Source organism: Maniola hyperantus, chromosome 22 (genome assembly GCF_902806685.2).
Source record: "Maniola hyperantus chromosome 22, iAphHyp1.2, whole genome shotgun sequence".
In the NCBI taxonomy this organism is placed as follows: Eukaryota; Metazoa; Arthropoda; class Insecta; order Lepidoptera; family Nymphalidae; genus Maniola; species Maniola hyperantus.
The window spans coordinates 7,218,942-7,239,746 of record NC_048557.2 but is presented as its reverse complement, the minus strand read 5'-3'; the positions used below and the strand labels follow the sequence as shown (position 1 = coordinate 7,239,746).

The 20,805-nt window shown below is 36.0% G+C and overlaps 1 protein-coding gene across 1 annotated transcript; it reads left to right on the top strand.

The window, feature by feature from the left end:
- Window positions 1–963: 963 nt before the first annotated feature.
- Window positions 964–19,237, top strand: LOC117993024 (zinc finger CCCH domain-containing protein 11C-like). Its single transcript, XM_034980776.2, has 7 exons — window positions 964–1,153; window positions 1,389–1,470; window positions 1,759–1,878; window positions 3,842–3,979; window positions 4,117–4,249; window positions 4,672–4,815; window positions 17,229–19,237. Exons 2-7 carry the CDS (start codon window positions 1,411–1,413, stop codon window positions 18,263–18,265), a joined length of 1,632 nt encoding a protein of 543 aa, XP_034836667.1. The 5' UTR covers window positions 964–1,153; window positions 1,389–1,410; the 3' UTR covers window positions 18,266–19,237.
- The last annotated feature ends 1,568 nt before the right edge of the window (window positions 19,238–20,805 follow it).

Below are 20,805 nucleotides of genomic sequence, written 5' to 3'. Positions count from 1 at the left end.
ATAATAAAAAATTCAAAATGGCTGCCATGAAAATTTTTCTCATACGATAGTACGGAACCCTTCGTGTGTGAGTCCGACTATGGTCCGATTCACACTTGACAGATTTTTTTAAATTTAGCTTTTTTAATTTTGAATATATTTTGCTGGACTCAATGAATTTTGTAGGACAGAGTCAAGAAAAAACGGCCAATTGCGAGTCGGACTCGCACACGAAGGGTTTCGTACCATCGTACAAGAAATAACCACTTTTTAATCTTCATGGCAGCCACTTTTTTTTATGTTATAGCGACAATAGAAATAACTACATATTGTGTGATTTTAACTCTCAACGAAATTCTAATGCCTATGCTCTCAAGTCTCAACCTATTATAGTTCACGAGATACAGCTCACTGACAGACAGACGGAAGGACGGACAGCGGTATGGATTAATTTGGACACGTTAGAAAGCTTGAAGCACGGATCTATAATAAATCCGTGGCTTGAAGTCAGTGGTAGTTAGTCGGCAGTCGGCATCTCAAGAAACTGTCCCATTGTTTTACAAGACACGATTCTAAAGTTACCCATTGCCACTGTTCTGTACACTCAAATCCGTTATTGTAATCTCCTTGATCTAATATAACCATAGGTAGGAAAACTTTAGAGGAAAACTGATGGAAAACAATAAAAAGCACTTGAGCCCATTTGAGTTTTATTGGCCTAGCAGGCCTAGCACGAAAGTGATTATCACATGCATTGCTACAATTTCTTATATGTGTTATTACATTTTAGCCAATAGCGAAAGAACGTTGTGCCTACGAATATGACGTAGTTTAGTGTTAGCCAATCAGAGGGCTAGGCGATCGTCACACTGTCGCTGTCAAATTACGACGGCATCCACCATTGTAATCTTGGATGAATGAATAGGTACCAACCTCCAGCGCCCCCAGCTTCTCTATCATTTCTCTATGGTAGGTAATAGACAACAAACAACAAATCAAGATCTTTTGGTGATCTTTTGATTTTAAAATGAAATGAAAGTTCGCCTTCCGCCACATGTCCGCCATACTACATTTTCAATCTAATAGTGACGTTCATATTATTTTTCTGTTAGATAGAGGTGTTGTGTAGTTATTTGTTGTTAATTTAATTAATTTTTAGTTTAACTATTACACGGTGAGTAAAAATTCATTGCCTGAATATTGAGAGATGTATTTTTAATGCGGATTGTTATAACCGCGACATGCTTTTATCTTCTGTCAAACTGAAAATTATTATAGTTTTGTGGCTCTCAATGAGTATCTTTTGAGTGAATTATTCTAGAATTCTTCAAGATAATTGTCTTGTTTCAATTCATAGCTGTGGTGTGATTTGTTGTGACGAAATTCTGATTACCGTACGGCTTTTGCAGGCCCCGGGTAACCGATCAAACGATGGAGTCGCCGAGGAAATTCAACGATTGCTATTTCTATTACTATTCCACATGCACCAAGGTACTATTCAACGTTCTAATATGCCCTAACGCAAAGATATAGCTGCGAATGTTTTTACATAACAAGTCCCGTATTTTGTTTGTGTACCTATCGAAGTTTTGTCAATTGTGTAACATCTCTTGATCAGCAGATATGAGATAGCTAAATAATACAATCATAATTTTGTAATCAAACCATCAACAATCAAATCAACTTGAGAAATGTTTTTATTTTATTTTTATTTTATTTTTATTTTAATAATAAGATACTGTAGAAAATAATTTTGTCTAATTTGAATTTGCGTTCTAGGGGGATAGCTGTATTTTTCGCCATGAGCCCTCGGCTCTGGGCTGTGAAACTATGTGCGCTGCGTGGCAGCAAGGCAAATGCATGGATAAGTGCTGCAAACTACGCCATATGGAGCTCAGAGTAAGTAGATCCAGACATTTCAATTCTTTAGTTTTATACTTTTCTTGACTTTTATACTTTTATACTTAAAAACCTTAATTGATTACTATTCCAAATGCTAGTTAGTAAGTGGGACGTGACAGATGGTCCTTGCTAGAGAAGGGTGGTCCCATGACTGCAAGTGGTGAGACTTGTAGGAGGCCTTTTCAGTGAGGCAAATTAAATAATTCCAAAGGGCTTGTGAGGACTTTTCCACGCTGGTTTAAACTAGCACTTTTTCTTGAAATAAATTCCCAAATAATTAGTTTAACAGGATTAAAGTTTTATCTAACGCGAACTTGGTACTAAGCACATGTTTGCATATCAATATGACACAATATTATATCACTAGGAATTCATTGCATGGAACCCTCTCCACTCAATTCAACTCACACTTTTTCCTGATATAAATTCCCAAATTATTAGTTTAACAGGATTAAAGTTTTTTAGTTTAGTAAACAAAATAATAAATATTAAAAAAAAAATATTGTAACTAGTATTGCACGCCAGAAAGTGGCAAACTGTTAGAACTTTATAACAAGTATAACACCTAATGTACCTACACAGTTAATGCAATAAAATTTATTATATTCTATTCTATTCGATTCTAAAGTTTAATCTAACGGGAAATTAGTGCTAAGAACATGTTTGCTTATCAATATGAAACAGTATTATAATATCAGTGGTAATAACCAGATTTTTCCTGTTTATTATTGCTTGTATGACAACACTAAAGATAATTTTTATTAGGAGTGATAATGATAAATTACAGTATTTTCATGCTACTTTTTCATAATATTTATTGATTTTTAGGGTTCCGTACATCAAAAGGAAAAACGGAACCCTTATAGGATCACTTTACTGTCTGTTTGTCAAGAAACCTACAGGGTACTTCCCGTTGACCTAGAATCATAAAATTTGGCAGGTAGGTAGGTCTTATAGCACAAGTGAAGGAATAAATCCGAAAACCGTGAATTTATGGTTACATCCCAAAAAAATGTGTTCATGAACAAATAATTAGTATTTTCAATTTACAAAGTAAGATAATTGTACCAAGTGGGGTATCATATGAAAGGGCTTTATCTGTACATTCTAAAACAGATTTTATTTATTTTTAGGCATAATAGTTTTTGATTCATCGTGCAAAATGTCGATAAAATACGATTGTAGGAACCCTCAGTGCGCGAGTCTGACTCGCATTATTTTAAAATAAATAGAATGTGCAAAGAGGCAGTTTTTTATTTTAGATTTTGCCTGTAATTTTTATCAGCAATGAGTTGAGGTTGAGGTTTTCTTAAATTGAAGTTTTTAAAAGGAGCCATCATCCATTGCAAAAGTTAGGCACAACAAGTTAAGCTGTTAGACATGCTGAGAGAAGTGGTACGGGTCGATACCGCTGCAGGTTTTGTCTGCCCAAGCTTTTAGATTTAAACTTGCCTTACTACCTTTTCAATTTTATTTTAGTTGCTTTAGTGGTGAAGAAAACTTTATGAGGAAACCTGCATGCCTAAAAGTTCTCCATAATGTCCTCAAAGGCAACACTCAATCTGAATCGGCGATATTTGAACAGATACACTACCTACACTAACACACATACACCTAAGCACAGCAAATGGCGCTTGTTCATAGAGCATGAATTACCTACACAATAGCATTATTGAGTATAGGTAAAAATTAGGTATAACAGATCTATCTTTTTATTAAGACTATAGTTCGATCCAAATATCGCAGCTATCTAGATCGAGTGTGTAGAATTCGCTAAATGTGTGTGAAGTCTTCCAATCCACATTTGGCCAGCAGGTTGACTATAGCTGAAACCTTCTCAGTCTGAGAAGAGGCCGGCTTAGTAGTGGGTTGAGTATGTAGATGATGATGATGATGATGATGATGATGACGATGATGATGATGATGATGATTATTATTTATTTGAATTGTTTATTTACAGAAAAATCGTAAGCAAATAGCTTGCTACTGGGAGACCCAACCAGGCGGCTGCCGCAAGAAGCACTGTCCCTTCATGCATAAGAATCCAGATGCTCGCACTGATGGCATTGCGCCAAGCCAGCCAACGCCTGTCGTCAGTGTATGTATCGTTCTATTAAGGTAGAAGTACATGCTTTAGAATTTTTGGAAATTCCACTGCGTCATCGATTTTCAAAAATTCCACTCGAAGCTAGCGCGGATCAGGTGGTCTACTAATAGAATGTTCGATTGTTGTAGGCCAACCCTCTGAACAGCATGCCCGAGGCGTTGGAACCAGGCATGCCGATGGGCGCGGGAGTGCCGGTGTCCGCCGTTCCACCACCCGCACCCGCCCCCGTGCCGCTGCTGTGGCAGCAACAGAGACAACAAGGTAGTTATCACACTAGTGCCGTAAAACAATATCCGTCGCCATATCATCGCTCAAATTCAAACAACACGCAAGTAATTTTTTGGCGGTGACATTTCGAAGCTAGAGAATCGAGAGACACGTTGTTTCAGCCATTCAGAAATAAAAAACGTCCAACAGAAACTCAGAAATAAAAAAAAACTCCATGGTATCCACTCCACGACAATCCTCGAAACAAGTTTTCCGCTCTCCTGTACAAGTTGCTGATTTTGACTTGTGATGTTTAGAATGTAAACAACGGTATCAAACTATTTAGGTTAGATAAAACCTTTTATAGAAAAAAACATAGCACCGGAAAGTTAGCTTAGCTGAGCACAGCACAGCACACACCTCACCCTAACAGTTGGCTTAAGATGGTGACTGAGTATCGTGTCGTTTCCCTGCAGGCCCCCCACTGGTCCTCGACTCGGCCATCCTCGGCGTGCTGCCGGGCGGCGAGCAGCTGCTGCCGCGGCGCGTGGTGGCGCACCACGAGCCCGCCCCATACGCTTCGCTGCCCGTCGACCCGCTCGTCGTCAACTTCGAGGAAGGTATGCGGCTCTACTGAAATTACATGTACTAAGCCCTGCACCCGCGATTTGAGAGACGCTTCAACCATTGATTCACTTATTGCTATATTGGTGAGACAATGTTTTGTTTTTTCCTTCATTAGATGATAGATTTAGCATTAGACATGAGTGACACCAGGGATAGGTAACTGATGGAGCAAATAATTGAAACGGCCATTTTAATTATCACAAAAATTAAAATTAAACTAAAGTGGAATTAAAATATTTCAGGAATCAATAAAAACAGTCTAAGGACTTTTTGGGCCGAATATAATGTGCCTGTTGACCTATATGGTCAAAATATGTGGAAGCAAAAGTATTTTTGAGAAAGACTTAGCTGTTTTTGAAATGACCGATTGAATTATGCTATTGTTTGTCATGCAAATTCAGGCATCATATAAGCGGTAGGTAGGTAGTCACAGCAGTGGCTGGCAAAACTGACAGCAAAATCTATCGTCACATTGATTTTCAACATTAGACCATTTTTTAAATTCAAAATTCAAAAATATTTATATTTAATAAAACTAACTTATGATGCTTATGACATGTCGAGACTGTATCAGCAGCCTATTTCTTCCTGTGGACCTGTTTCCATATGTAGAAGTTGTCTGTCTGTTGTACGGGAGATCGCTGGTACGGCTCCCCACTGGGTCACTCAAGAGGATCTAGTAACTTCAAGGTAACTGTGCATGAATCTGTTATCTGACATGAAGTATAGAGATATATACGTCTTTATTAGACATCTGCATACAATTGTGGCAGATATTGTACAGTCCAGTATCCACCAGAGACAGACAGAGGTGGGTGAAAAACTACCTTTGCCATTCTCGTAAAATTGTAGTTGTCAAAGCTACTAATTCAATCACACTCGTCCCTCAAGGTCTCGCCAATTATCCACAAGAACAATAAATATTCATTAAAAAAATTAGGTTTGACCCACACAGTGCGTGATCCAAAATTACTATATCATTAATTGTGTATCTATATTCATTATACATTTTTTTACGGTGAAAAATTACGGTGATTTAACAGTTTAAAACGTTGAAGCGTGCAATAATGTTCATTATACTCTCAAATCGTGACGGGGCTTGCGGTCTCCCTCACTGAGGACTATATTTAAAACCAAAGTGAAAACAGGACTTTGTGATGCGGTTTTGAAATTCAGTGATGTGTGAGACCGCTCTAACTAAAATATTACAGAGGAAGTTAGAGTTCTCCTTTGAATTACCTACATAAGAAAAAATTACGTGGCTATAGAGCATATAATACGGTGCTTATACATCTTGGGTTGTAATAATTAATATGTTGTCAAAATTCGTAAACATGAATGGTTGTGTTAAAATATTTCGATGAAGCAATAGTTCTTTTGGACAACATATTTCCACAGCAAGCAATCTGTACTTAGAGTACCTATTAAATGAAATTTAGAAGAAAAATTCTAGGTTGTTTTTATGTGAGGATCTAATAGTGAGAAATCCTCTTATTGAAAAAAAAACTTGTATATTAGGTTGTTTCTATGTGTAATTTTATCGAGAACTCTTTCTTCTCTTCGCAGTGAGCGTGTGTAGTATTAAGACATAATGTTAATCTTTTTTGACCGCTCACTACTATACTAAATACTAAAGAGTAACACGACGCTTTAGTAAAATGCTATTGTGTATTTGGCACTGATATTCTGTCATTAGCGTTTATATTTAAGGAATTGGCAAAATATTATTGTGTCAAGTGTTTTTGCCGACGGAATTTCGACTTTGTTTTTTGCGAGTGCCAATGCAAGTAACACGATGAGGAGTATAATATAATAATTATTATTACTTATACTACTAAACAGATGTAGTTGGCTACGTTTACATTTGTGTGTTCTCGTGCATAGACTATAATGGCTCCAGTACACGTAAGACCAATGCGTTTGGCGAGTGTCGGCTAGTGTTTAAACGCTTGCGAATTGTGTCAAGGTCCTTAGGGACTTATTATAGCAAGCGCTCCGGACGCGCGTATGGGGCACTTGAAGACAGCATGTATGGCCCTCTATGGAACGTAATGCAACAAGCGCCCGCCGCGCGCCCATTTCGATTCATACAGCGTCATACATATTGTCTTCGCAATGTCCCGTTCGTGCGTTCGGGGCGCTTGCTATATCAAGTTCCTTAGATGTTTATATGAAAACCTACCAAAGTTTGCTAGCTGGCCAATATATACTCCAAGTGGCACTATACACATTTGGTCAAGCGCGTTGTCCAACGTGTACAAGGGTCTTAATTTTCATTGCAAGAAAAGTACAGTTTAGAAAAATACATTGTAGTGCCATTCTTTGTACTGATTAAATTTAATATTCTTCAACTGATTTGCAACTCAATGGAATCAGATCTTTTTATAAATATCTGGTCAATAATTTTATTGAAGTGTAGTGTAATCGATGCTAGCATCGATCTAGTGTTATATCGATTAATACTGATGCTCAATACACATTAACGCAGAGTTTAAGCGAAGCGACGCTTTCAATGTAAATGAAAAATCATTACATTGTGAATTTGTACCACACACATATGTGCACTATGTAGTGGAATTAAAGTTCAGTTTAATCATTTTAGATGAAACTGGTTGCTGCGCTTCGACTCTGCGTCAACTTGCCTTGAGCCGTTGATCATTAACACGATGTCTTATTTGATGTCTACATATCGCAATATTTTTCGATTGCCCTTTTACTTATGTTCGTTTACTTGGAACAAGAAGTTTCCATTTAAAATAAAGCACTAGTGCTGTAATGTTGGCATTATAATGTGTCTGCATAGTGCAAGATAATATACAAGTGTGAATATAGCATTAGAAAATATTATTTATTTTTTACTTACTAAGGACGTTCTTTATTTACGTTTTATTTACCATATCAAAAAGCAGGCTGGAAAATGTTCTTTTAAAACGTAAATGAAATATTGCCAACAACATATACAACACTTATTTATTTTTCTTTAGCGTATTGTTAAATGAAATGCTCGAACGTTCAAAATTAAAACACAGTAAGTGACAAACAATAAGGAGATAATATATCGGGGATGCCGTTGTGTATTGTAATAATTAGCTTTATTACTGACCTCAGGGGAATCATTCAAAATTGTATGTATAATGATGCGTAATTCATTTGTTTTGATAGTATATAAAATGATTGTAGTGTGATCATTTTATCCTTACTGGTTGTTTTTTCTTTAGTTTTGTAGTCTCTGATATTTTTTAAGTTATATACATAGTTTGTAATGATACCGATTTACTATGTGTACATAATTTACAAGTACATGAACGGGTTTCGATATAAAAGTCATTTACTAGGTTTTAATTTTGCACAAAGGCCAACCTTAGGGCCATAGGTTTCACAAATAAGCGTCGAAAAATTAATGTATAGAAATGTAAAAAATGTATGTAATATGAAGCAGGCCACAACTTAAGCCTGTGAAACCGCTGAAGAACCGCCATCAGGTGTATGACATGTGAAACAAGCGAAACTGCCTGTTCTGACACAGATTTGGCTATAGGTTTGTCTCTTTCCCACGTGGTTTTGGCGAGCCCATAGCAATTAATCTCTGCCGCGAAATAAATATAGCGATTCTGCTTTGTTACACGTTCCGCTTACTGAAACTATATCGCATGGAAAATGGATGGCTTCGTAGTCAAACCACTGCATGAACATGCAATTTCGCTGCTGTTTCGCTATTCAGTGACGGTTCGCTAAGAGCGGAACGTGTAGCGGTTTCGCTTTATTGATTTCGCGGCGGAGATTACGGGTGTTAAAGCATGTCTATACATTTGATTTCGCCTGTCGCAACTATCTTGCCGTTTATGGCATAGGTCTATGGCCCCTGGGAAGGGTTATGTACATTTTTCCAGTCTGCAAATGGGAGCCAGATAGTTAAAACGGAAAGTTTTAATTGTTTTCATTATTTTATTTATTATTAGTATAATGCCCGGTTTTTAACACTGGATTCAGTTCAATGCAAGGGAGGGATTCTACAGATGTTCTATTTCACGAAGACCGTTTGGCTATGTTTATGTGAGTGCACACGTACACACAGTCTCGACCGCGACGCGGTTTACGTTACGCACACAAATGCGTTAACCCGTATCGGTACACTCACTACTACAATCAAGGCTAAGCGGTCTTCGTGAAATAGAACAACTATAAATAACGTATTGAGCGGTGGCGTGCTCAGGGATATTAGTGTGGGTAGGCGGAAAAAAATGATTCCCCTTTTTTTAATTCTGTAGAAATAACCATGAAATGGTACATGTTTTGTTGTACACAAAACTTAAGTTGAATTTTATTGAAAAGACAATTTTGTTAATGAATTTTCGTTGTGTCATGCATACGCGTGATTTTTTTAATTAACTGAAATGAAATAAAGTAATTTGACAAAAATGTAAGGATCCTATTCGCTAATAATAGGGTGAAAGGGATGGCCATACTGTACGCAGTACGTTGTCACTTGCGTCATTTCCACGTACGTTATATTGTACGTGTATTTTCGGTTTTAATCTCGGATGTGCTGTGCATTACTTTGCTTAGGCCCGCTCTACACTCGCGCTTTGATAGCGGCAAAACTAGTGTGGATGGCTTCGCGACTTTCTACATCCGATGTTGGTGTTGGTATCCGCGACAAAAGATTATCAGGTCATGAAGTCTAACTTGTTTGGTTTGGCGTCGTTCATGGCTTCTCGTGGCGTGAGGGAAGAGCGGGCATTATATGAAGCTTGCTCGTCGAGCTTGTTTAAGTGTGTACCCAGATCATAGTGTGTGTCACAACACAATCTGGTGCGTCGATCGACCAATCGAAGCGCACCACAGATTCACTAGACTGCATGTCGTCATATAAAATGTATGATTTCGATCGCTTTCTGTCGCGTCACGACACTACACTAATGTGTTTGCGCCTTAACTTTTGTGTACGACAAAATGAAAACCATTTGTTTTGAAAGTGGTTGGTCTGTGCTGAACCTCAATCTACACGGGGTTTTAATTATATGATAAGTATTGAAAATGTTTTTTTTTAGATTTTTTGTTTAATAATTTTATTCGAACCTAGTATTTTAAGATAGGCACTGCCTTTTCGCCCATAATATGGGTATGCTCGCCACTTATTGGCTGGATCCATGATATGTTTTACTAACGTATAGAAGAGCAGTGTTTTATGTTGCCACAGAAGAGAGGCGGCTTTTTGTTTTGGTTTTGATAGTTTTATACCCTGTGTAATATGCTACTTACTATTTGTAGATTCAAAAACCAGCTGTAAAGCCTGTACTCGTGAAAGTACTCGTATGTCGTTATATATGGTTAGAGACATAGAAAGAGAAGATTTTATGATACCACAGGTACTTGAAAGTCGAATGAAAAACCAATTACAAATTGATCTATTATCGAATCGATATATTGCGATTCGGCAAAGTTTGTAACGAGCATAGGTAATAACATTTTTTGTGTTTGTATATATTAGGATAGTAAATAGTACAATGGGCAGAGTATAAGAGTGGATAGGTATAATATTCCATCCTTTACAATTTCAATGTTTGCAGTAGAGTCCGTAGAGTATACATATTTTGCTCTCTCTCTCTCCCGACTCTCAATATATATATGAAATGCGACGTCGGTATTTTTGTATGTGCAATAAATTTTAGTGTACATTTTTCTTTCTTTCATATCTTAGCTAAATAATTAGAGTTCATATCTTTAGCTCTTGTTTTTAGATTTACTATATTAACTAAATTATATAATGATTCGTCGTTTCGAATTAGATCATATCGTGTCCTGACTGACTTGCGAATAGGTTAGGCTAGTTTTCTTCTCACGCTGATTGGTCAGTATATAATGAATTAATAAAGCGACAGCGCTGAGCTGTGCGCGGGCCGTACACGCTTTATGCAATACCATCAAGCGTTCCTAAATAACGCTGATCGGTCGGCGCTGACGAAATATAGTGAGAAGAAAACCAGCCTTAAAGCCTGAATTCTTACGCTGATGTCGGTCGCGCGTACGAGCATACATTGGAATGCTAAACGCAGACACGCTACTAAATAGTACGTGCCACCGGCGTACGTAACTGACATCAGCGTGGGAAAAATTTCCATAAAAGGTAGGGTCCTATAAAACTTGACCGCACCACTCAAGCTAGTTGAATTACCGCGCGGTAAATGTGCTTGTCGTATACTATTTTCTTGTCTTGTATATAGCACACGAAATAAAACGCACATTTTTACGGCAAATGTGCTGTGCTTGAGCGGTGCGGATCTATCTTACCTTACGAATGTTAGCAATGTTTACGCCGTTCTATAATATGATATTATTTTCCATAAGCACGGCCTATGCGCTGCGCTGGACATACGAAGACTCGTTTTCAGTCAGTCTGGGCACGGCTTTACGATCTATAAAATAATATGAATTCGAAACTTAAACTTTTTTAATAGATGTTGATATAATCCATGTCTTTGATAGTAAACTACATAATAAAAATAGGTTTAAATATGTGAAAATACAAATAAAAATATATATACACGAATATTAACTCATTATTGTAAGTGAAGAAAAAAAAAAGAAAAAAAAAACAGCTTTACGCCTTTAAATTGTTTGTATGTTAGTGTCTTAGAATAATAACGCATAGAAGTTGCAAGTATCCTCATGTGAAGTGACGCAAGAACAAACCAAGCTCTAAGTGGCGTGGTTTTTAACTTACTTTTGTATATTATTTGTTATTATAAGTCTTTAAAAGAACGCCAAAATAGTTAAGAAAATACCAATAATAAATTAGCGCTGATTCAGTTTTACACAAAACCTTAAATGTATTGCAAGGTCTAAGGCTGAAATTCTATAAAGCGTATTTTGACTTGGCTCAGATTTAAGACAGTTAAAACTAGACTTAAGTCGGAGCAAATTCAAAGTACGCTCTATAGATCTTAGCCTAAAAGTAGTGCCGCCATTTTTAACACAAAATTTTCAGCAGAAAATATTGCGCTACTTTTGGATCTGTCCAATTAAGGTTTTATTTAAAGTCGATTTAGCAATAAATGTTATTGAAAACAATGAAGAAGGTATGGCTTGGTTTATATGTCACTTTTGAATAGAACTTTTTCTAGACTTGTATGCGTTATGACTCTAAGGTTAGTATAGGAGTTTTGGGGGTACCCCAGTATATATTCACTGATACCCCCTCGTAATACATTTCGCACCGTGATTAGATAGTAATGAAAAATAAAAAAAAGTGTTTAGATTTAATGGTCGAATATGCTGTACCGCAGAAATATGTTAAGGGGAATTATCTAGTAAGTGTCTACTGTCTAGGTACAGGCTCAGAAACTAGATAATATTATAGAGGAAAATTCTAATTAGAATTTTATTCCCTTGAGTTACGAATATATTTTGCGCGACTTAACGGAGTCCAAAAGACCGCAATTTAGATTTTTATAACTTTTGGCTTTTGCTTTGCATAAAGGTCATTAGTCAGTGTTAGTCATGCTATTTCTAGTATTTTTTGTATATCATTTGAACGCTATAGGAATTGTTAACTGAATTAAAACACTGCCTTTTAAACTACCTACTAACTTTATCATTAAATCTGCCGGTAGGTATTTATATGCTTGCACACTCAAATCATAGCGACTGAAATGTGCATTATTTCGCATAGTGATGTTCCTTTTTAGAGAAAAGAAAAATAAGATATTCAATTGACTTTGACTAAGATATTCAGAAAAGAATTACAGTGACTATTCGCCTTAATAAATTTCTGTGGTACAGTGAATTCTGTTATGAAAAATTATATCGCTTAAGATCGTATTAACAATTTAGGAGATTTAAAGTGAATAGCTATATTAATAAAAAAATATCGAGCGAGTGAAAGCTTAGAGCGGTTCATGAAAATATCTGATAGTAGCTTTCACTGACCTAGCTATTCTGCTTATGGATAGCACACAGATCGTCATTCGAATGTGGACTTTTATGACGTGTTCTTTAAATATATTTTTCTACGTCAAGGTACGCGCGGTAAGCATGCTTACCCAGTGCTATCTATAGCTCGCGACATGTTCTGATGGCAATCGGGCTATGAGGTGGAGGGACGCCCCGCACACCCGCACCGGGTTAGCGCGGGGGCTTTCCGGGTGTACGGGGCGTTTTCCTCTCCCTCCACGATTACCATCTCGACCTGTCGCGTACTATAATATTCTCGTAATTCAAAATCTACCGAGACGAAGATAGTTGAACTAATGATTTTATAGATAGGCTTATTTCGTGGTTTAACGAATAAGGTGCATGGCAGATGCGTACCACTATTATTCATACATACGTAACATTATATTATCGATATTTTGACTCAGTTGCATGAGTCCCAATAGCAGCAACTGCGTCGAAATATCGATAATTTAAAATCATCATAATATTAATCGTGGTACGTACCCACTATTTACCTTATATTAAGACGAGTTAAAGTCCACATAAATAGGTGTAGGCTTACGAGTTTTTGCGGTTTTTATGTTCATCCAAATTGTCCGAGCATTTTGCTCGCAAAACTGCTGCGCGTGGTGTGCAGTTAAGGCCATGCTTGGAGTTTAAGGCTGAGATCTGTAGAGTGTACTTTGGCTTAACACAGATTTTACTTAAGTAAAACGAGAAAGATTTCTCTCTTAAAAAATCTGTCTCATTTCAACTTTAAGTAAAGTCTGAGTAAAGTGAAAGTACCCATTGTAGATCTCAGCCTAAAAGTTAAAACGAGAGGGATTTATGTAAGATACATAAATCTGTCTCATTTTAATTCATTAAGTTTGAGCAAAGTTAAAGTAAGCGCTATAGTTCTCAGCCTAAAGGTGGACTTGTGAGTCGAGTGTCTGTGGCGCGAAAGAGTGGCAGATTAATGAACTATGCAAATGTAAGGAACGTCAATGACGCCACAGACGCTCGACTCGAAAGTCCTTAAATTACGTACTGTGTGCTGTGCTTGAGCGGTGCGGTGTTGGTTAGTATTGACCTTAATGCTTCCGACTACCAATACAATAGTAGCACTTTGGTATGAGTAGCGAACTAGACTTGAATTTTTTTTATATTTTTGCTATGTGCAAAGTTCCTATAGTAAAAAAAGAACTGCAATAAAACATGGAACGGAAGAGAAAAAAAAAAGTTTGCGTAGGGTCCACGGTTTGCCTAGTCATTATGTTATTTATGTACGGAACTATAATATCAATATTAAATGAATTATTTGGTGGCGGATAGGTTTTAGATAAGTGTGAATTTTCTATCTTATTTTATAAATGACGAAAAATAAGACTCATGAATTTAGAAATACACCTGGGAAATAAAATTTTAAACATTCAAAGTTGAAAATTATAGCAGAACACGCTTATGACGATTTGGTTTATTGCTTTGTGTACTTTTAATTTTATTGGAACTAAAAATAATAATTTTAAAAGTACTTTTGAATCGTCAAGTTAAAGTACTGTACCAGACAGAATATATTGCACATTGATTCATAGAGCGTTGTCTCTGTCGGTGAGACTGACAAAACGTCACATTAGTATGAGTGACAGAGACGATGTTCTATGAAGTCGATATCTCTTTCTAAAGTTTGATGAGCAATATATCCTGGGTACACCGAGAAGAACCAGCAAGAAACTCACGGCTGCTCTTTTAATTAAATTGTAAACTAGAGCGAATCAAATCTACGCTCTTAAATTGTCATTAATATGCTTTTTTTAATGGGCATACTTTTAAAAGATTCTTTAATTTGTGTAAAGGCAAGTCTAGAATAGGGTTCCGTACTTCAAAAGAAAAAAAAGAACCCTTATAGGATCACTTAGTTAGCTTCGTTGTCTGTGTATCTGTTAGTCAAGACCATCAAACTTCTAAGTCAACGCAATCAAAAGATAAAGCTATTTATGACGCATATTTTTGACACAAGCGAATAAAAACCTATTGGGTACTTTCCGTTGGCCTAGAATCATGAAATTTGTCAAGAAGAAGCAATGTTAAAGCACAAGTAAAAGGGAAAACCATAAATTTGTAGTTTTATCACATTAAAATTTGGGATTGATTACAAACCTATATTTTCTAGTTGGAGGTATTCTCCCAAAGTACGGAACCATCGGTGCGGTTTTTTTATGAAATGTATTATGTAAATCGTAATAAGCGTGTTCTCTGGTATATATATTTTACCTATATATTTTTTTGTAAAAAAAATTGTTAGTACAAAACACTATTCTTTTATTTTTAAACTAAACTGCAATGTATTTTATTGGTTTCGCTCGTACCTGTGTAAGAGTTTTATGTATATTACAGGTTTTTATTAGGTTAATTCTTCATTTATTAAAAAAAAAATATTTACTCGATTTGTAGAAGAAAAAAGATTTTAAGTTACGTTCGCATGAAATATGTTTTAAGTATTTTGTTTTTCGAATGGACTAGTAGATAGTTTTTGGTCTATTGTCTATTGTAGTCTTTATACTGCAACTTTTTAACCTATATTTATATTTCCAAGTGTTATTTTAGTTGGAAGTTTAGGCGAATTCATAATAATGCTCTTGCACACATTTGGAATACATATTTGAAAGAAAAGAAAAATTCAACTATTGGCAGAAATACTACCGTAGCGTGGTAATAATAACTACTAGCGTATTCCGAATTGGCGCAAGAAAATATGTAAGCAATAGCTATGTGGTTATTAATATTTTAGTAACTAAGGTTTTGTTGAAAGGGAGATTAAAATTGTTGGAGGCAAATAGAATATTATAGGAAAACTCTTGATTCACATTAAAGTATATCAAAAGGATTCTAGCGTCTTGAGTGTTAGGGCACTGTCTCACTAGGACACCAGTAGTGGCGCAACCAGATCGCGTTACTAACAAAATGTAGGTATGCAATGGAGGGTACCTCACCTGGTGTCCACTTGGTTGTGCAACCAATGGCGTCCTTGTGAGATAGAGCGCTACTGTAATACACAAACGCGTCGTGTAATTTGGCTTAAATATGATAATTTGTATGGACAGCCCAATGGCTTGATTTGACAGATTTACGCCAACTTTAGTGACGCCTTTGTTTACTTGAAAATTTACACTCGGGGCCAGGTTATTGAAGATATTTTGATATATTTCTATGATATTTTATTTAAATCCATTAAATTAATAAAGGAGTGCCGTATTGTAGCTATTATAATATAATTTTTATGCGGAATTAGCAAATCACAGAAACGAAACATGTACGAAGGAAAAATCTCTATAGTCCGTATAAAATTTTATATTTTTGGTTTAAACTCCTTTATACCTTCGCTTTAGAACCATTTCTTGAAATCCTGACGCTGATGTCGGTCGCTATTCGTACGCGTGTGCTGTAACTTAAGAGTCCGTTTAGACCTGCTCGGAGAGCATGGGAGAGCTTTTTTCACACAGATGTGCCCCCCCCCGAGTGTGTAAGAAAAACGTACTCATCATAATCGGTATTTCTGCCCTTTGATTGGCTGTGAAAAAATGTGAATAGCGAATTCAACCAATCAAGGGACAGAATTTGCTGTCCATTACATTTTTCTTACACAATCGGTGGCAGACCGGTCGGACAGTTGCAGTAACGAAAGATCACTCAATTAGAACGTGCTACGGTCCGTAGCTCGAACTCGAAAGAGCAGCCTGCTCTTAATCTTGTCATTAAAGATTAATGTAAAAATAAACTTTATTTCAATGTTCTAAACTCAATTTTGAATACGATAAACATTAATTGCACTGCTCTGCCCTGGTTTATCTGGATTCTGAACGGACTTAAGCAGTAGGTATACTGCGATGCTGATATCGCTGACAGCGCGACTGACGCGACGTACGGTCTTACATTATAGAAATAGAATAGTAAAAAAATTCTGAGGGAAGACTGCATTGATGCTAATGCGAAGGATTAGAATAAATAAGTTCGCGATGTTTAAGTTTCTACGGAAAAAATTAAAAACACGAGATTTTTCTTCATTGAGAAACATTCGTTTCATAATTTTTGCTCGAGCTAAATTCTTGTTTGCATTATACGGGGTTGTTGTTATGTTAATCTTAGTCTTACGGTTTATAAGAGTTTCATGGATACGTTTCATAGTAGTATGAGTGTGTTTGCGGCCGTTCATTTAAGCTAATAAATAACTCTCGATCCGATATAGTGGCCGGTATTGGAGAAGAATGTAGTTTGGCTTTGTTTTTAATCAAATTGTGTTACTTTATCAACGAGCAAATAAATACGTTTCATAATAATATGATTTTTGTAATTATTTTTGACCGTCCACCCCGGGACGCTTTCAGATCTGACTAACAAGAACACACCGCTAGCAACCGTGGTCGTATCAAAACTAATTACGAAAATCATGCGCGAGAGTGTAACTTACTAAGCGGTCGGTGTGTTCTTGCAGAGTCGGATAACGAAAGCGCGCCCTCCTCCACGCCCACCAAAACCGCGTCTACCGATGAAGCGCAGAAAATTGCGCGCACCAAGTCCCAGGAGCTCTTTCTGTTAGAGCAGATCCAAGCGGAAGCCGCGGCCTTCTACAGCTACGATTCTCTCCCGCCTGCCGAACCGGTTGCTAATGAACGCAAAATTGTCAGAACAAACCTAGCGACAAAATACGACAGGCTGTCCCTCGATGAGATCGCAGGTAAAAAACAATCGGAAACACGAAATTCTTTAGATTTCAAAGTTTTATCCTTAGACGAAATTAGGGCTAGGAAGAAAATTTCCGAAGCTGTGATACACACGACTCCTATAACGCTAAACTTGAATCGAAAAAGAAAGCTGTCGACGCACGAATCGCTCACTACCTCGGGGAATAAAATAATCAAAGTTGTTAGGAGCAACTCTATTGTGTATAAGAAGCTTGACCAAAATGCGCCGGCGCAGCCTAGTCAAACTAAAGTTGAAACAAAGAGGCCTGAAGATGCGGATAGTAGAAAACGAACTCTGTCCGAACTGAGCGACATTTACGATATGCAAGAAGATGAGTTAGTAGACAATTGTTATGAATTTAAAAGAATTAAAATCGTGGAACAAATACCTAAGCCTAGATTGGTTAGGAACAGGAGTGCGACAAAATCTATTAGTGAAAGTAAGGATGAGGAAGCAGAGTTTTGCAGTAAAAACGATGACGATTCAGATACAGAAGTTCAATTTGTTGGTATGGAAATTCGTGAAGTTAGCACAGATATATCTACTACAGATATAACAATAGATGATGAAGTGATAGATGTAGATTCGGCTAAAATGGGTGAGCCTGTTGATATTGTTGATCTTTGTGAGGATAAGGATGATAGTGAAATTACAGCCACCGATCTCGATTTAGATAAGAATGTGCCAGATGTGGTAGCAAGTTGTCAAAAGAATTTGAACAGAAATGAATGCGTAGGAACAAATGTGCTGAATGATATCGACGCTTATTTAAATGAGGAGTTATGATCCAAATTGTGTTTTACTTTAAAAGTGGCTTCTTGTTTGTGAGTGTGAATTTAAACACTCGTTGTAGTGGACTATGTGTTAAATTTAAGTGCATTGAAAGTACAAATCTAAAATATTTCGTAGGATAATTTTTAGGATTTATGTTTTGAAGATATTGAAAATTGGTTTAGGTCAGAGGCCCTAGTGAAAAAATATATTTAGAGCTGTCATTTTAGCTTAGACAATGTGGCTAATTCCGTTGTACACAATCTCTAAACTAAACTAAAATGACACGTCTAAATCTATTGCTATCCCTTTCATAATATTGTTTGCGGAAAAGGATAGCACTAGATTTAGACCTGTTAATTTAGTTTAGTTTAGAGATTGTGTACAAGAGAATCGACCCCAGTGTATAGGTACAACAAAACGAGCCACATGGTGCGTTAGCAATGAATTGGCAGATGGAAATGCCACAAGTTACCTATATTTAACTTGAAAACTTCACAGCCCCTGTAATTATAATATTATGTTGTTCTTATGTCTAAGCTCAAGCACGAATTTTTTTTGAAATGGAAGTAACTAGGTAGCTCTATCACCTTTGTATGTGCGTGTAAGTACACGCACATACACAGGTGATAGTGCTACATACCTACTTCCATTTGAAGAAAAATTTTTTCTTTAAACTTTCCTACTTTTTTTTTTAAACTTTCATCACAAACGTGTCCATCTATGTTGCTATTTTAAATTAGCTTTGTCACAGGTTTTTGTTTTGATTTATATGGCAAAGTTTTGGTCTTTTTATGCTAAAGGCACCAACGAAGTAGGTACCTATAGTCCGCGACAGGTTGAGATGACAATCGGGGTATGAGGCGGCAGGACGCCCTGCACACCCGCACGTCGCCCGCACTGGTTTAGCGTGGGGGCTGTGCGGGTGTGCGGGGCGTTCCCTCCCCGATTGCTATCTCGACCTGTCGCGTATTAAAGTTGAAAAATTAATTCACCAAGGTACCTACCTACTTATAAATATTATTTTGTTTTTATTGTTGACAAAAAATTTTTACAAAAAAAATAAAAACCGACTTCGTTACATAAACACTAAAAATTGAAAAATAATTTAATTTATTACCGAATATTTTATGTATACAAGAGTTAATATAGTTCCATAATAATACTTTTTGGTACCGGTGCCAATTAGCTTTAGCTGCGCGAATCTTCGTATTTTTATGGGACTCCACAATGGCACCTCATTGGCACCGACCCCAAAAAATATTATTATGGAACTATATTAACTCTTGTATACATAAAATATTCGGTAATAAATTAAATTATTTTTCAATTTTTAGTGTTTATGTAACGAAGTCGGTTTTTATTTTTTTTGTAAAAATTTTTTATTTCACAATTTTTAGTGGCCCCATGGAATTATGCTATGACTGGTTAAAAATCTACTGTTTACTAAGCTATTACACTGATCGCGAGCAATTTACTCTTATCCGTTGAGGAGTTCCAGTATCTATCTTCGAAGATGTTCATCAGATCTTCACCAAATTGAAATGGGACCAACTTTGAAGTATACCCTTTCAAACAAAAAAAGAATTTTCAAAATCGGTCCAGACGTTTTTGAGTAATCGGGGAACATACATAAAAAATAAAAAAAAAAAAAAAAAAAAAAAAAAAAAAAAAATTCCGACGAATTGAGAACCTCCTCCTTTTTTTGAAGTCGGTTAAAAATTATCGAATAGGTAACTATTAAGTATAGGTTGTCATTTATTTTTGATCTAAGACAAATTTGCTGTTAAATAATCACAGAGCTTTAATTATATTAATTTTGATTTTAATTTTGTTTTATTCGACAAAGATTTTAGGTAGGTTACTTATTAAAAAGGTTAGGGTTGTCAAAAATATCACAAATTCAATGCACATTAATTATAGTTGAATTATTTTTCAAGACGTTCTCGCGTAAAGAAATAAAAGAAAGATTGGTATTTTGATCCAAAATTGTATTATTATAATTACAATGCAATCATTAATATGCATTATCGACATCACACAAGTTATTCACAAATTTATAAGTCACAAGAATATACAGATTACGTCTAATATTAATAAATTCGAAACGAATATATCCTAAATAATTGAAATTTAGCTTCACTTAATCATTTTCTTAATTGTAGTGGACTTGTAATAATTACAGAGTAAAAATTGAAATTTTGTTTACAACTTTATAATATGTAAGAATCACAATAATTAACAGTCAAAGTTTAAGAATTTTATTTACATACATAATATTTTGATACTGGCTTGATAATGAAACAGCGACAAAGTATAGTGATTAAAGATTGGAACTGCACAGTAAGTCGATTTTAGAGGACTACCGCAAAACTGAATAGAAGCAAAAATATGAGAAGGATAGATTTATATTCACTGTCATGATCTTTCACTGTGTGAAGCGTTTTGTACTTAATTTAATTTAGAAACATTTACAACAAATATACATAAATTCACTTATATCTAGCTTAACTAACACTACAAAATGAATAATATAAAATATAATGTAACACCTA

What these genes read in the sequence shown, in the direction of transcription:
- LOC117993024 (XM_034980776.2), top strand. Translation starts at nt 1,411, where the DNA reads ATGGAGTCGCCGAGGAAATTCAACGATTGCTATTTCTATTACTATTCC. An exon ending in ACTATTCCACATGCACCAAG is followed by an intron (nt 1,471 to 1,758) that starts GTACTATTCAAC and finishes TTTGCGTTCTAG; the next exon opens with GGGGATAGCTGTATTTTTCG. An exon ending in GCAGCAACAGAGACAACAAG is followed by an intron (nt 4,250 to 4,671) that starts GTAGTTATCACA and finishes GTTTCCCTGCAG; the next exon opens with GCCCCCCACTGGTCCTCGAC.